This window comes from Oxyura jamaicensis, chromosome 1 (genome assembly GCF_011077185.1).
Source record: "Oxyura jamaicensis isolate SHBP4307 breed ruddy duck chromosome 1, BPBGC_Ojam_1.0, whole genome shotgun sequence".
In the NCBI taxonomy this organism is placed as follows: domain Eukaryota; kingdom Metazoa; phylum Chordata; class Aves; order Anseriformes; family Anatidae; genus Oxyura; species Oxyura jamaicensis.
Window position 1 is genome coordinate 17,188,533 of NC_048893.1, and position 18,240 is coordinate 17,206,772.

General features: G+C 37.3%; 1 protein-coding gene across 9 annotated transcripts in view; it reads left to right on the top strand.

The window, feature by feature from the left end:
• TAFA5 (TAFA chemokine like family member 5) overlaps positions 1 to 18,240 on the top strand; it is a 448,316-nt gene that overhangs the window by 145,445 nt on the left and 284,631 nt on the right. For 6 of the 9 annotated variants that reach the window (XR_004747731.1, XR_004747732.1, XR_004747735.1 and 3 more), the window contains one exon: positions 11,904 to 11,924. The exons of the other annotated variants lie outside the window; for them this stretch is intronic. Coding sequence is in view for 1 of the 6 variants with exons in the window: in XM_035316002.1 (XP_035171893.1) it covers positions 11,904 to 11,924 (21 nt within the window). In the remaining 5 variants the exon portion in view is untranslated. The remainder of the gene's footprint in view (positions 1 to 11,903; positions 11,925 to 18,240) is intronic. 9 annotated transcript variants of the gene reach the window in all.

Consider the following 18,240-nt stretch of genomic DNA (forward strand, 5'->3'; position numbering starts at 1 on the left):
AAGTTGTTAATTTTTACCTTTTTCTCAAATGCTGTTCTCACTTTTCCAACATCTCTCTGGGTCCTAAAGGTGTCAGTAGTCTTCTGAAGGCAGAGGTGGTAGGAGGGCTTGTGGGGAGCCTGCATCTTTGCTGGGAGTATTTTGATGTTATTTGGATTTTTTCCTGCTCAGCAATGGGATCTGCTCCAGATTATCTCAATGTGCTTCCCACACTGCTGCCTCCTGGTTGCTCCCAGCAGGGTGAGATTGACCCCACAGCCTCCCCCAGGCTCAGCCCCCCAGGGGCTCTTTTTTTCTGGGCAGCGACTCCCTGGTTTTGCCAGACCCTTCCCACAGAGGAACTGGCAGAGCCCAGCTCAGGCATGGGAGGCAGCAGGCACTTGGCCCAGAGGCAGGCGCTGAAACCAGCTCAGCTGCAGCCAAGGGCTGTAACCAGACCAGCCCTAAGACCTCTGCTCACAGCTCAGGGTAGAGCCCCTGGACCTTTACTTGTAGTGGAAAAAGTCATATTCACTGGGCTGCAGTAGGCAAAAGCTACAAATGAGTACTTATATCCAATCACTTTTATCCCAAAGACAATGATGTCAATAGCCAACTCTTCAAAATTTGTGAACACTTGCAATTTTGCCTTCGGTGTTTTCTCTAATGGGGCAGGAATGCATCCCTGAAAGTCAAGTCAGTATCTTTCAGTATCTTTCCTTAAATAAACATGTAAAGATGTACCAAAGTTCATAGGTAATTTGTTTCTCAATAATTAATCTTGCCTCTCGCTGAGGATCCTGTATTGTGGTCATGTTTAATATTTACCTTTTAATGAGTCTCCCTTTTCTCCTTCAGTGTAGTGTGTACGGTGTTCTCAGGCTGGTTAGCTTTTCTGACATGATTCTAGCAAATGGACAGTGATGTGAGGAGTAGGCTAGATGGTGAAATTTATGCAAGACCATCACAAGTTAAAATTCAATTTACAGGAGCACATGGCATCCTTTTGTGCAGAAATTTATTGAAATTAACTTCTAATAAAAGTAATCAGAGAAGCTACTTTTCCTACTCTTAAGAGGTATCCCACATGTCTTTAGTACTTCTTCGTAATCATGACAAGTTATGATTCACAAGGTGGGTTGCAAAGTGGCCTGGCACATATCTGTTCCTGGGGGACTCTGACTCTGTTTCAGTGACATGTTCCATGTCAAAGTTTTGGCTCCCAATTAGATATGACTGATGTACAGAACTAGGAACTAGATTGTTTTGAGAGAGAGAGAGATTATCTGTTGTCTAAAAAATTACACCAGTTATATGTTAGGCAACGTTAGGCTTGACAGCATAGAACTGAGTCTACGCTGAAATGGTCAGTTAGAAATTTGCTTTGAGTTCAGTAGTAGTACTGGCCAGTAGCAGAAATAAAGGAAGCCAGCGTAACCTGAATTCAATTACTTTCATACTCTGGTCCATTGGTTGGTGGCACTTTGTTTCCAAATCTGTGTTAGTTAGTTTTGAAATAATTTGGAGGTCAGGAACTTCAGTGCTGAGAAGCACAAGAGAAAGCAAAGAAAAAAGTGGAAAACTTGAAGTTACATGAACCAAGTCAGAAAACAAGTTGGGGAAGTTTATGTACTCTCAGGCTTGTTATTGGTGAAAGGAAACATGTTAAGTGAAAAAAAAAAAAAGAAGTATAAAAAAAGTGTATTTGAAATCTTAACAGTGTGGTAAAAGAATTATTTTTATTATTACAGAATCATTACAGAATTATTACAGAAGAAGAGAAAAGAAAGTAAGGGAAATAATATTTTTACAGGAAAAATCTAGTTATTAAATAGTACAGTTTATTAATAGTACAGGCACATTTCTTTCTGTCTACCTGTTTCAGTGATATTACATTCATAATTCCCTGCTCTTCTGTATCATAAAGCTGTTGGCTTTATTAGTTGTGGCTTGTGGTGAGCCACCAGCATCATGAGGATTATGATGTCGATGGTGAAGGATGTTCCTTCATCCACCATAAGGAATATCATGATGTTTTATCATTAATCGTTTCTTCTCCCTCACCCTAAAGTGTGCTTGTGACTAGTCTTGCATGATCCTTATCATTCATAACATCTTGTTTTTACTCTTTCATCTGCAGTTCCACATTATATCCTAATCTATTACATATATAATAAGTTGGAAGGTATTCTTTACTGTCTTTCTTACACCTGCACCTAATTTTGCCCAGTTCTCAGCTCTCCATTTCTTTAACTGGTGAATTATTTTTCTACAGCCCTGGTCTTGGAAAGTGGTCCAAAGGTCCACTTTCTAATAGTCTCATGCTTTTACTCCTCCATACTTCATCCTATGTCTCCTCCATGAGGCCTGTATTATAATGTCATGTCTGCATTCTTCTATGCTAAGATGACAAATATTTTCTTCTTCAGAGAATAAATACTTGTTGCTACTATCTGTAAAATATTGTACCAAACTAAAATGATCTATTTAAACTGGTCTTTCCCATCTTTTTTTATAGATATTATGCATAAATGCCTGCATACAAGAGATGGTAAAATGTAGTTTTGGTCATTTAACTTAATCATTCTAAAGTATTAACTCTCACAACATATTGCAGTGGGAGTTTGTGTTTTTAGTGTGTCTTTCCTGTTTTTCAGGACCTGCTGAGGTAGATTTTAGTTAAAAGGATAAGAGAAAGCTGTAGAAAGCTGAACAGCTTCAAAGTATGTCAAGGCAAAAGATTTGAAGATTGACATCATAGAAATTTTAATAATCTTATTTTACAGCTGAGGGGTCTGTGTTATACTTGGTAGCAGGAAAGTTGTCAAGCTTTACTTTAATTCACTGTTTTTGGAATAATATCTTGGCTTTTCCATACTGTGAGCTTCTCTCTCTCTGAGTTGTTTCTTTAAAGTGTATTTGTCGTCATGTATTATGGGTCTGGGACAGTTGCCTGTGATTATATGATTGCTCATGAATGCTCTGCTAATGGTATTTTTCCTGAAGAAAAATATTGACTCATTTGTTTTGAACTCCTACTCCACCCACATGTAGTAGTGTAGAATTATGTAAATTTTGTAAATGAGTAAAGTAAAGTTCTACCAAGTGTAATAATGTTTATTTAAACGTGGGTATCTCTTATTTCAGCTTGGTTTGAATGACTGCTATGGAAATTCTATTGCAGCATGTGTAAAGATTTAGGTTTTCATATTTGATTCTTAAAAATATTGTCCTATAAAAAATTATAATGAGAGATTGTCACCAGTAGAGGAACTTTTGGTTCTAATTAAACAAACTCAGTCTTCCATTTATCAAATTTAGGTTTACTGTGTTTATTAATGTTATTTAATGTTTATTAAATGTTATTAATGTTTATTAAAGCTTTTCATTTTACATTCTAATTGCTGTGCTTTTATAAAATACCTGGACTACCAAAAGTAAAAAGGATTTTATGTTAATTTTGGCCTTTTCCAGTGTACTTCATTCAGTTGAGGTTTCTATGCTTTTGCAATAGTAGCAATTCACAGTAGGTACATTAAGCGTGTTCTAGCTGTTTTAAAGCAACCCTCTGTTTGTTTCAAATTCTTTATAATAGGAAGAATTGAATATTACATCAAAACATTACCATATCAAAAAAAAAAAAAAAAAGGCATGGAAGAGTTAAAAATGAGCTGAGAATAAAATTGTAATGATTTCAGCAAAAGAAGACAGTCAATTTCAAGACATCTATTATTTAGATTGTAAAATCTATATTGATTATACTGTTTTTTATTATTACAGATTTTTTTTTCCCATATTTTATATATTTGTGGAAAAATAGAAACTCAGGCTCAAAGGATGAATTACACTCCATGCTATTCTAAGAGTTCAAAAACACTGAAATGTGCATGAATGTAGGAGATTTCAATGTAGGAGAAACATCTGGGAACTACTGTGGAAACTATCAAAGTCCTATCATGATGATATTAAAAAAAAAAAAAAAAATCAAACAAGCCCTACATTATCTGAACTATGTAAGTTTGGACATTTCTAGAAACTAACATACTGAATGAATAAACCCAGGGAAAAAAAAAAAAAAAAAAAAAAAAGTCCATTTTATTTATTTATTTATTTTTCCCCTCTGCTTTATTGCCAAATTAAGAATTGGTATTCTTGATTTTTTCTATTCTTGACTTTTTGCTTTCAAAAAAGAGCTACTAAATCAGAGAAAAATATTGTTTAAAATCATATTATTTTTTTTTTAGGAGTATAAAATATTTTCAAGTTGAATTGTAGACTTCTTAGAGCAGTGACTTTGTATATAATATAGGAAATGCGATGCCTTGTTCAAAATTTACAAGGCATATAAATCTCCTCCCTTTACCTCTTATATAGTTAAAAAGTTTGCTTTTATCCTAGGAAATGTCTTTCTGATATATGGTTTTAGTTCCTGAAGGGAATCAGCAGGTATGAATCACAGCAGGTGATAGAGGTGTGATGGAGAAGATTGAAACAGTGATTAGGTTCTTAATTAGCAAGAATCTACAGGCTATAAATTAGTGCCAGCAGAAGTAATTAAACTGCTTTTATTTGCATTTGGTAACAAGCATACCTAATTTTAGGAGGCAAACAACGTGAAGATTAAAAGAAAAAAAATACTAGTTTCTGAGATGCAATGCAGATGTGCTTCAAACATCCGGAGATAAATTCATTTTTTTCTGCTGTTATACTTATTAGAAACTTATGTTAATTATTTTTTAAATACATATATATTTAATTGAGTTTCTTATATAGGTATATCATTGTTTTATTTCTTCATGAGGGCGGGTGTAAAGGAGTAGGAATCAGAGACGGGGGGGAATACTTCTTCCTTGTTTATTTGCTTTTGTATTTTATTTATTTTTAATCTGTGAATGTCTCTTGGATCTAGAAAAGCAAAAGCAAAGTATTTTTGACAGAAGTTTTTGGTCAGAGACACAGTAGATACCACTTCCAAGGCTCTTTTGTGTTTCTGTTATGCTATTGTGCTCTGGCTAAATATGAAGGAAGCTACTGGGCACTATGTAGTTTGCAAATAGACTATGCCCTGATCTTGATCAAATGTTTAGTCATTAGGGATCTCTCAGACCTTCAGAGGTTTTCAATGACTTTAAACGTGATCGTTGTTCTTCTGATTCTCTCTGTAGTGTTGTTACAGGAAACTACTATGGGCCCTACTGTAGTGTTGTGTGGCCAGCAGATATCTGAATTTTCTTGGGCTATTTCTGTTGACTGATACTTGGTCTCAGCTGAAGAAGCAGGTGGGCAGAATAGACTCCCACCACTGTTTTTTTCTTTTTTTCTTTTTTCTTTTTTTCTTTTTTTTTCTTTTTTTTTTTTTCTTCTGACTAGTAAACTTTCTGTATTCCTTCCATGTCTTCTTCTTTTCCTCCTTTCCGTAGGAGTATAAATCCCTATTTTTAATAAGTTTCCCTTTCTGCTTTTTTGTATTGAAACTGTAATGTAGATCTGCCATCTTATGGAACTATAAGAGGCAAAGAGCTATATTAAACTATTAGCTAGTATCTCCAATCATATTGAAATGACATTTCTTAATATAGTTGACTGATGCTTGTAGTAACCTTGTATCAAGACAGATCTTGTTCCTTGTTCATAGAATCATTTAGGTTGGCAAAGACCTTCCAGGTCTTTAAGTCCAACCATTAACCTAACCCACCGAGTTCCATCGCTAAACCATGTTCCTTGGTGTCATATCCACATGCCTAAAATAGCTCCAGGGATGGGGACTCCACCACTTCTGTGGGCAGCCCATTCCAATGCTTGACCACTCTTTCCATGCATAAATACTGACTAGTGTCCAATTGTTGTTTTATGCAACTTGAGACTTTTTCCACATGTCCTATTGCTTATCACCTCAGAGAAGAGACCTACACTCTCCTCGCTGCAACCTCCTTTCAAGTAGCTGTAGAGAGTGATGAGGTCATCTCTCAGCCCCCTTTTCTCAAGACTAAACAACCTCAGTTGCTCCTCATACATCTTGTTTTCTAGTCCCTTCACCAGCTTCATTCTCTTCTCTACTCTCTTGAGGAGCTCAGTATTCTTGTATTAGTGAAGGGCCCCAAACTGAAGACAATACTCAAGGTGAGGTCTCACCAGTGTCATGTACAAGGAGATGATCGCTTCCCCAGTCTTTCTGGCCACACTATTTCTGATTTCATACTATTTCTGATTTAATACTATTTCATCATTCCTGTGGCACAATCTATTGTTCATATTTTTGATTAGAGTGTCCTTGATGGATAATATATCTAGAGTTTGTTGAATCTGACTCTCAAGATGAGTCAGTTTTACTCCTCCTCCCCCTCCTACTCCTCCTGACATTTCTGCCTCAGAAGGAGTAATATTCTCTGACTCATTTTTTTAGAGATCAAAGGGAATTCAGTCTGAGGAAAGCATATCCACATGCATCAAACAGGGAGCTTTCAGAATATTAGTGCAACCTATTGAACATTTTTGTGGCCCCTTACTTTCTGGCTTCTGACAGCTTGCTAGGAAGTTTTTTCACTCCTTATGTATTTGGACCAAGAATCAGTAGATCTGAAAAGCAGACCACTAAGGAGATTGATCCCTTTGATTAATAAGTGAATATATTTGCTGTAGAGCCAAGAATGGAACATCTTGTAACTGTTGGCAGCATTACTAAAAGAATAAGTATCCTCATGGAAGGCGGCAGAGCATAACATGAGTTTTGATCAAGAAGAAAGAAGACAGTCTTAGAAAGGCTTTCAAGAGTTTCTGCATTACTGTAAACAGCTATCTATTTTCTTCTGGGTATGGTCCAGTGACTGCAGGAACTAAACAAGTCATTTTCAGGCTCATATGATTTTGAAACTGGACATTTTTTAAGCAACTTGACTTCTTCCTTTCTGGCAGACTCTGCCTGACTTTTTATGTCTGATACCAGGAATGTGGCATTCATATTTTTTAGCTCAGGAGGTTGCCACTGCAAATCTGAATACGACTGCTCTCATTTTCCATTCTGAAATATCTGCAGTGCTAAAGAAAACTGGATCACATCACATAAGACATTGGGGAAACAGTTTGAGTGAGTTCATCCCTATGTAAGGATAAAAGTCCCCATTTGAGCATCTCCCAGTGAGGGGAGATGGTGAATACAGGATAGTCCCCTATTCTTTTAGCATCTCTAGTGGCTGTAGAGGTATCATAGGTCAATGCCAGTCCTCCTTCTCCACTATTGCTTCTGTAAAGGAGATGCCAGGGAAATCAGTGGAGCACAGAACAGTCTGGCTGTCTCACTAGTTGTGTTATGACTGGGTGTCCTTTAATGTGACAAGTAAAAGTGCTTCCTTGTGTAAGCCTTGTATTCTCTGAGTCTGGGACACAAAACACTTCCTGTCTGTGTCCCATCACGTATCTGCTGCATCCAACAGATTTCCATGCTGTAGAAAAGCTGGCAGTCAGTGTAGATTCACAATCTGCTCCTAGGAGCCAAAGACTACCTTGAGTTAAGGAAGCCATTCTATTGAGAGAACTGGTTGGCCAAGAGTTACTTGTTTAACTATTTCAAACATTTTATTCCCAGAAGAAAAGAGATGGAAACAAATAAACAAAGAAGATCACAACTCAGAAAATCTACTCAAAACCTGCTTTAAACTCAGTAGGTTGTTTGGTTCTGAACTACAAAACTATTTTGGATGCAGAGGTGACTTTTTGAGTCACAAACATCAGTGGAACATATTCAAAGGACATTTTTGGTGCTCAAAGGCAAAAGTAGATTACAGTTGTTAAACTCATTGGATTTATCAGGGGGACTTCTAGTGCTTGTATGCAAATTTCAGCGATGGTAAAAACATTTCCTGAATTTTCTGCTTTTCTTGCTAGTTTGAAAAACAGCAAGTACAATGTGAGGCAGTGTTCTTCAGAAGTATTTAGATGTGTAGTCCTAACTGACCCTGTAGTGGAAGTACATGGAATATAGTTTGCCTGAATATATGCTTATATCTGCTTGGTAGTTATGTACCTTTCAGGATGTGGGCATAATTAATTTGGCATTAATTTTATTATTTTAATATCTGGATGCTGTAGTAAGTTTCCTTTCTAGGTTCGTAGAAGTGGTTACCAAGGGATTGATGTTCATTCTGTCACTGGGTGATTCAAAAGAAGATTTTGCAGCATAATTCCTGATAAGCTATAGCACAGTATACTATAAAAATAGAATATTTGGGAAGATAAGGAAACTTAATTAACTCATTTAAATATAAATATATATATATTAACTCTATGTAACACAAATTTTTAATAAGAGATAAGAATCTCAGGAAGGGTGTGCTTTTTTTTTGGACTAGATACACAATAATTGAAAATATATATATAATCTTATACATACATGTTACACAAAACTAAAACCTATAACTATATTAAATATTGTTTTTGTATGTATATAAATATTAGGCATTTTACTAAGTCTTTCCTTAGTCTTTTTCTTCATATTTTTTTTCTTCATATTATTTTTTTTTCATGTTTATTTTCAGAGTTTTAATCTGAGAACATTCTGATGTAAAGAATTTAAATATAATATTTAAATATTAATTTTGCTTTATGTGTAGTGATATATGGTAAAAGAAAATTTAATTTGATTCTTTATTATTTCTAAAGAAATGAATACCATGCACACAGAGGAACATTAGTGTACTAATACAAATTATATTATTGGTCCCATAACCTAAGTCAGAAGATAAGTGACATTTCCCAGATCAGCACTTCAGACATTTATATACACTGTGCAAATTATGAAGCTTTCCTGTTCACCCTGTGAACACCAAAGATTTTGCTTGGCAAGGAATTATTTACTTTGATCACTCCAGCTAGAGTCTCTTTCCTCTGAGCGTCCTGCTTTTGGGCCACCTCTGTCTTCTCAGGTGGAATGAAGCTTCTGCATTGGCAGAGCGTCTTGGATCTGGGGTGGTTTTCCACCTGGTGTAGCATTTCTGAGTCCTTCAGAAGACAGCAAAGATGAGGGACCTGATTTCCTCAGTTACATCCCCCAGCTGATGGTCAAGATCTCATATTTTTATCCATTTCATTTTAAGGTGGAAAAAAAGAAATCATGCTACTGCATGTATGCGATGTGTATCCTCCAGCTCATACCAGAAGCCAACCCATACATTTTTTTTCTCACAGGCTTTGAAGAATAGGGAGAATGGAGAGGAAAGGTTGTAGTGTTTGGATTCACACTAAAGTTCTTAATATGTAGGTAGACGGGTAATAGTTCCTTCTGTGTATAAAATAATGTCTAACACTGATAAAATGCATTATTAATTTCAGTTGAAAATGGCTTAGCTTCTCTATAAGACTGAGAAGAAAATTAAGGGCTATCTAATATATGTCTTCTACAGGGTATACATTTTGGTTTCTTCCGTAAGCAGTTTTGATGTGATCTTGTTTACCATATTTTTTGTCTTAAATTTTATTAGTCTTCCAGTTTTCCTTTCCTACTGCTAGCTATTCATAGGATGTCTAAAACATTGCTTTATAACAAAATTAAAAGTTCATGAAAAATAATAATAATAATAACAAATCTCCTTCATATCTGGTTGGGGAGTGACTATGCTTGCAAAAATTTAGACTTGTCTTTGTAGAAAATGATGTCTGTGAATTGCTTTGGCATATTATCTTCTGTGGACTTAAAATGTCATTAGTTTAATATTTATTATGCTTCATTAACTGTATAGAAGTTGTTAAATGATTTAATTTTCATAAATGGAAGTTATCTTTGCATAATTTTAATCATTCGTACTTTTTACTTATAACTGTGTGCTGTCTCAAAGTTAGTGAGAAGAAATCAACTGCTAATGAAAAACAAACAAACAAACAAAAAACTTCCACTATTAGAGAGCTATTTAACACAGATAAGTATTTTCTCTTTGGACCCAAGCAGATATTAAAGCAAGTGAAAATCATATGGTTTTATTTATTATTTTATAGATATTGATGCTGCTAATTTTCGGTAAACACAACAAATTCATATATTTCAAAGCTATTTTGTATCCATTTATTTTTTTTCTTGAGTTAGGAGTTACCTTTTTCTGCACTTCATACTGTGTGCATACTTATGTTATTATAACATACTTCATGTGTGTTATAATAACAGAAGCATAATCTCTGATGTTTAAAATAGACTGTTACAATCAGGATATGCTTCTAGATGTATCATATATGTAAATGTTATGCTTCTAATGGAATATTGGGATTAACTCTGCTAGAAAAGATATCATTTTTGGTTAAAATTATCTCAAGCTGAAATATCATTAACTCTGATTATTACTTAATACAGGGCTATTCTTGGCTTTCTTATGCATAGTTTTTATAAACTAAGTTCCACCAGTTGACACACAGCAAGTAACCTGTCATCTTGTTAATAAGTACAGAAAATACCAGTGAGAATATAGATATATATTTTTTTAATCTACAGCTAAGTCTGTTTATTTGTAGAGCAGACCAATAGGTTTTTGGAATGTGATGGTCAGTGAGGCTGTAAAGGGACATAGTCACCTTCAGTCAGACATCAGATAGAAGTTTCCATGTACCAAGGGACTAGAACATTTAATTTATGATTGAGGAATATCCTCTATTTTGGCACAGAATTTCTCCTGCAGAAATTGGTTTAGCATCTGATGGACAAAATTAAAACTGATAAAAAAACAAAAGAAAAAATGGTTAGATGAGTCTTACTATTCAAGATGAATCTATAATTCAAAAAGGAACAGTAACCGGTCATGTGACAAAAATGAGCGTTGTACTGGCTTTAGTAATTCAAAAGGGTAATAAAAGGGAGACAAACTTTTATTTTAAAAATGAGCAATAGTGTATTTCTACCAGCCTCCAGCTGAGTTACAGACCAAGGACGATAAGCAGGAGGACTGCAATCATACCAAATGTCCTTGCTAAGCTACAGTATTTCATGTCTTGCAGGTGAAAAGTTCGTCTTAAATAACCAGCCCTTAAAAAGTTTCTGCTCTGAAATCAATAATATCAAAGCCAGTTCTTTGTCATATTTAGCATATGTAATTTTCTGCTCATTATGGAGCTGTAGCTGTACTGAGATATTTTTTAAATGCATGATTTAGGAACTTCCTGCATATTTTCCAATCTGATTATCATGGGATAATCACTTCTTTTTCCTCATTTTCACTTTAAAAAATGAACAAAACTGCTCTACCCAAAAGATGGACATTTTTGTTGTCCACTGTTTTATGGTCAGTGCTTGTCATTTATAGACTCATTCTCTGGACATAATGGAAGAAGCAAAACATTCAAACTGGCACTTGCAGGTGTCATAGATATATTCCCAGAACACCAGAACAGAGGCTCTTATTCAGAACAGTAAAGCTTTTTGAGGAAGGATAGACTTATGACGTGACCTGGAAAGTCACAGTCTCAAAAACTGAAAAGAAGGTGTCACAAAACTGAAGAAACAAAAACACTTTTCTTTTGCATATGTAGACTTAGTTGTGTGGTTTTATAATCATCCTGGCTTAACAGTTCAATAACTATGCTTTAAAAATACCTCCCCTTAACAAACAAATAAACAACAAACACTTCCTTTTGATGAACAAAATGTGGTATTAAAGTGATTTAGGTTAGAACATATTTTAAGGAAAGTAAAAGAAAGAATGAGGTAATGGAAAAAATGAAGCTGTTAAGAGCCCATCTAGGTCCTCAGACCTTTTAAAAGGACTGGGCCTCAGGGCATTGAAAAATGGGCCTTTGAAAAGGCCATTGAATGGCCATTTCAGGCCATTGAAAAATGCCCTGAGGCCCAGTCTCTCGATTTTAACCTCACCCTTCCCATAAGACTATTTATTACAAAAACTGATTTTTCTAATTTTTTTTTTCCACATGACATACTTTTGTGATTTTCTTAGAGGGACCATCTGAAGTTTGTGGTAAGCTACTAGTTTAATGTAATTTACTCCTCTTTTTACCCTTTGGGAACTGTAGCTGACCTTATTACATCTTCCATTATCTAGTTGGAATGTACTTTCCCTATTTTATAAGTATGCAAGCAAAATTCTTTTTCCCTTCCCAGGATGCTGAAGTTACTGATCGTTCTTCCTTTCTTCCTTTCATGTGCTATTAGATCCTTCAACCAATTTTTTTTTCTTTTTTTCTTTTTTTTTTTTTTTTATATATATATGTTTAGTTGTTTTTCCCAAAAGACTCTAATTCCTTACTGCTTTCCCTTCTTGTAAAAAGCCAGCTGGTTCAAGAAGGTACTTAGTGGTCTCATGGTTGTTTTTTGTTTATTTATTTATGTACTCTTTTTACGTTCTCTCTTTTTTTTTTTTTTTAAGAAAAATATATGATTTTGTTCAAAAGCTGAAAGCTCAAATTAAAATTTCACTAACTCAGTGTAAAATGTGAGTGTCTTCATTTTATGGAAAAAATGAAATTTCTTTTCATGTGATAACTGAGATATCTATACTAATTTGGACTGTCAGTGGGCTGTTCATTAAGTAAGACAAATGTCTCATTATGCCCTTTTTCTTCCCCATCTTTCTGTGCCAGTAGGTTTCCTTTGACCTTAATAATTATAAAACCATGGCTGTTTGGTCCTCCAGACATACCATTTTCCTGTGTGGTGTAGGATTCTGACCTAGGCAAGTATTTAATAGCATGCTTAGTTTTTTATTTAGGAGAATTCAGGCTCATGGTTAAGTTTTTTCAAAAGTCTTGGTGTTGTGGGTTGACCTTGGCCAACCATCAGGCATCTATCCTGCCCATCCTTAATAGGACAGGGAGATAAACTAAGATGGAAAAGCATGGGCTGAGATAAATACAGGAACATCTCTTACCAATTAGTATCATATGCAAAAAGAAAAAAAAAAAAAAAAAAAAAAAAAAAAAGACTGCTTGGAGCAAAGTAATTTACTTCCAATTAAAACAGATTTGAAGGGAGAGAAACAAAGACAAAATTAAAGCAATTCCTTATTCCTTTCCCCACCTTTTTCTCATTCTCAACTTCAATCCTGAATTGTCTAAGTTCCCTCACCCTTCCCCAAGCAAAGCTGGGGGGATGAGGAATGGGGGTTATGGTGAGTCCATTACAGGTCTTCTCTGCCACTCCTTCTTCCTTATGCTTTTCTCTTGCTCCAGTATGGGCCATTCCCATGGGCTGCAGTCCTTCACAATAAACTTGCTCTAGCATAGGATATCTCCAGGTCATAGTTGCTGCAGAACCTTCTCTGGCATGGGGACCTCTATAAACTGCAGTGTGGATATCTGCTCCAACATGGGCCAGAACTAATTCTGTCCAGTAGCTCAGTTAGTTATTTGTCATCTTCTCTACTCTCCTTTCCTTTGTTCCCGATGGATATTTTGGTGATAAATCAGACAGTGATTTGTATGTGATGGGTGTTAGTTCCTATGCCACTGGAGACGTTGAAACACCAAAGTGATGGGATTATTCTACATATGAGTTAATGTAGAGTAGAGCCTTAATTTCATTCTTCTGTGGTTCTTAAGCTGATAGTGCTGAAAGAAATTTTCAACAAAGGCTTGGAGATGATGTCCCACTGAAATGCAGCACTGCATTAGAAGCTGCTGAGTAGTTTAGTTTATTTGTAACACTAAAATAACACTCTGGTAGAGACTGAGCATCCTGATTCATAGACAGTTTCTAGCCCTGACATTTCTGAAGAGAACTAATGAAGTAATGAAATAAATTGTCAAGTTGCTTTTCCATTGAAATACAAACCAAGGATTGGCAGGATAAAAAATAAAAGGAAAAAAAAAAAATAATAAACAAATATGCCCCCTCCTCCCTCAGTCCTTGAAATATCAATTGACTTTTGATCCAGTCTGCTATTTCTGCTTTCTGTAAGAACTGATTTTTGTCTTACCTAAAAGGACACAAGTTTGACCCTTGAGGCAGATTCAGGTTGATAAAATCCTGACACATTTAATTCAGTGGTATTTTGAGCCCATACAAATACTACATTTTTATGCAAATGTATAAAAAGGCTTATGGACCAGGTTGAAAGTGAGTAAGCACTGCAAATTGAATCTGGTGATAGAGACATGATAAAAGTTTATCTAGAATTGAGTTAGCAGCCTGGACCTTTATTTATTGGGATATCTGGAATGCTTGGGAATGAGATTTTGTGTACATTCTTGCTATTTTTATTCAGAATTTGGTATCTAAGACTCATGTGGCTGAAAAAATACCAATTCTGATTTTCTTAGCAGAGTGAGTAATATGTACTGTTATTTTGTAGACAGGAGTTGGAATTGAGGAGCACGTTTTACGACCACTCTTCTTCAGTTAAGCATAGCAGAACCACTGACAAGTCACGTTATTTTCATACTTAAACGTTACCCTGTTAGTTACAAAATGTATGGTAATAAAGCACCTTTGAGAGATGGTGCAAAACAGAAGACTCGGTAAACTATATATACATATATATATAATGTATGTGGTATGTGCGTGTGTATATATTTTTCAGATTTCAGCTAAGAAGTTGAACAAATCTACTTTTATTGTGATCTGTTCAGCAATGGAATTAAAATTATAGCTTGCCTCTAGAATACTGTTTCAATCAGGAATTATTGCTTGGATTATTTTCTATAAACTACAAACCCATATTTCTATCAAACATAAAACACTTATCCTTCTTTTCCTTTCTAATGTCAGTGCTAAAAAAAAAAAAAAAAAAAAATATTTGCTTGAATAAATATACACATGAATTAAAAATAAATGGAGAAAGTTTTTACTCAAACTTGGAATTAGAATGAAAGTTCAAACTCAGTTTTAATGATGTTATCCGTTCTTTGACATTTTATTCCACTTGTTTGCTTTGTTTATATGCATGGATAATATAGTATTTAAATAATGATTAAAAAAATAAAATAAGGGAAAATTACTTTGTACTACTGAGAAATCCAACCCAGTTGATCTTTGCATAAAATGTATTGATAAAGAAGTATGTTCATTATTCATGTGCCAGAAAGGCTCAGTGACTTCTAAATTTGAGTAACCATGGAAACACAACTGGGTAATATAAGGAAGAAAGTGCAGGAGTAAATTTACAATTAGTCTTCTAATCAAAAGTTATTATGTGGGCTCTGTTTTAGAGTATAATTGAGATCATTTTTTAAAACTAATATGTTACCAGTTTAAGTTTGTAAAGGTATTTTACATATATGCATTCATACATAAAACACATACTTAGTCGAAATAAATATTTAATGTTGTTGCAGCCTTTTTTTTTTTTTTAGTAAATTCAAATCAGAAAATCTACCAACTTCTCCCCTTTCAATTCTTTCAATTCTGTTCATATAATTTTTTTTTTTTTTTTTTTTTTTATAAATGGAAGTCTGAGAACTTTTCCCAAGCTATATATTAATTTTAAAAGACAAATTTATCAAGTATCAAGCGGTAGAATAGTCTAGTAGTCAGTGAATTAGAAAGATCACAGATGGATTATTGGACAAAAGTAATAAAACGTTGAAAATGTGAAGTAAAAACAGTTTTTTGTTACTGTATAAAGCATATGTTGTTTTTAACATGATAAATTACAGAACTCATGGGGTTTTGCATAGTACTTGGCCCACATTCCAGTGTCTTCCTTTTATATTGCTTGTGATTGTGGACTGAAAATATGTATTAGCATTTTTAGAAAAGTATGCCTCAGGTATTTCTGGGCCATCCTATTCATATAATGACCTGCTGGCTAATATTTTCTATATTTCATTGTGAACCCCAGCCTACATCTTTTCTTAACAGTTTTTATCCATGTGAGGATATATCGGCAGGGCCAACAAGGCTAGCGTCCTGGTCGGGGTCTGTTACAGACCGCCGAACCAGGACGAGGAGACGGATGAGGAGTTCTACAGGCAGCTGGCAGAAGTTGCGAAATCGTCAGCGCTGGTTCTCGTGGGGGACTTCAACTTCCCTGACATATCGTGGAAGCACAACACAGCCCAGAGGAAGCAGTCCAGGAGGTTTCTGGAGAGCGTGGAAGATAGCTTCCTGACACAGCTGGTTAGTGAGCCTACCAGGGGTGGCGCCCCGCTAAACCTTCTCTTCACAAACAGAGAAGGACTGGTGGAGGATGTGATTGTCAGGAGCTGTCTTGGGCAGAGTGACCATGAAATGGTGGAGTTCTCTATTCTTGGCAAGGCCAGGAAGGGGACCAGTAAAACCACTGTATTGGACTTTCGGAGGGCTGACTTTGTGCTGCTGAGGACACTGGTTGGTAGAGTCCCCTGGGAGGCGGTTCTGAAGGGCAGAGGAGTCCAGGAGGGCTGGGCACTCTTCAAGAAAGAAATCTTAATGGCGCAGGAACGGTCTGTCCCCACGTGCCCAAAGACAAGCTGGCGGGGAAGAAGACCAGCCTGGCTGAACAGAGAATTGTGGCTTGATCTTAGAAGAAAAAAGAGGGTTTATAATCTTTGGAAAAGTGGGCAGGCCACTATGGAGGACTATAAGGATATCGCGAGGCTGTGCAGGGACAAAATTAGAAAAGCCAAAGCTCATCTGGAGCTCAATCTGGCTACTGCTGTTAAAGATAACAAAAAATGTTTTTATAAATACATCAACACGAAAAGGAGGACAAAGGAGAATCTCCATCCTTTACTGGGTGCGGGGGGAAACTTAGTTACAAGAGATGAGGAAAAGGTGGAGGTGCTTAATGCCTTCTTCGCCTCAGTCTTTAACGGCAATACCGATTGTTCTCTGGATACCCAGTACCCTGAACTGGTGGAAGGGGATGGGGAGAGAGATGTGGCCCTCACTATCCATGAAGAAACGGTTGGTGACCTGGTACGGCACTTGGATGTGCACAAGTCAATGGGGCCAGATGGGATCCACCCGAGGGTACTGAGAGAACTGGCAGAGGTGCTGGCCAAGCCGCTTACCATCATTTATCGGCAGTCCTGGCTATCGGGGGAGGTCCCAGTTGACTGGCGGCTAGCAAATGTGACGCCCATCTACAAGAAGGGCTGGAGGACTGACCCGGGAAACTACAGGCCTGTCAGTTTGACCTCAGTGCCAGGGAAGCTCATGGATCAGGTTATCTCGAGAGTCATCACGCAGCACTTGCAGGGAAAGCAGGCGATCAGGCCCAGTCAGCATGGGTTTATGAAGGGCAGGTCCTGCTTGACGAACCTGATCTCCTTCTATGACAAAGTGACGCGCTGGGTGGATGAGGGAAAGGCTGTGGATGTGGACTACCTTGACTTCAGCAAGGCTTTTGACACCGTTTCCCACAGCATTCTCCTCAAGAAACTGGCTGCTCTTGGCTTGGACTGGCGCACGCTTTGTTGGGTTAGAAACTGGCTGGATAGCTGGGCCCAAAGAGTCGTGGTAAATGGAGTCAAATCCAGTTGGAGGCCGGTCACTAGTGGCGTTCCCCAGGGCTCGGTGCTGGGGCCGGTCCTCTTCAATATCTTCATTGATGATCTGGATGAGGGCATTGAGTGCACCCTCAGTAAGTTTGCAGATGACACCAAGTTAGGTGCGAGTGTCGATCTGCTCGAGGGTAGGAAGGCTCTGCAGGAGGATCTGGAGAGGCTGGACTGATGGGCCGAGGCCAACGGTATGAAGTTCAACAAGGCCAAGTGCCGGGTCCTGCACCTGGGGCGCAATAACCCCAAGCAGAGCTACAGGCTGGGAGATGAGTGGTTGGAGAGCTGCCAGGCAGAGAAGGACCTGGGAGTGATGGTTGATAGTCGGCTGAATATGAGCCAGCAGTGTGCTCAGGCGGCCAAGAAGGCCAACAGCATCCTGGCCTGTATAAGAAACAGTGTGGCCAGCAGGGCCAGGGAGGTGATCGTCCCCCTGTACTCGGCTCTGGTGAGGCCGCACCTCGAGTACTGTGTTCAGTTTTGGGCCCCTCGCTACAAGAAGGACATGGAGGTGCTCGAGCGAGTCCAGAGAAGGGCTATGAAGCTGGTGAAGGGTCTGGAGAACAAGTCTTACGAGGAGCGGCTGAGGGAGCTGGGCTTGTTCAGCCTGGAGAAAAGGAGGCTCAGGGGTGACCTTATCGCTCTCTACAGGTACTTCAAGGGAGGCTGTAGCGAGGTGGGGGTTGGTCTGTTCTCCCACGTGCCTGGTGACAGGACGAGGGGGAATGGGCTTAAATTGCGCCAGGGGAGTTTTAGGTTGGATATTAGGAAGAACTTCTTTACCGAAAGGGTTGTTAGACACTGGAACGGGCTGCCCAGGGAAGTGGTGGAGTCACCATCCCTGGAGGTCTTTAA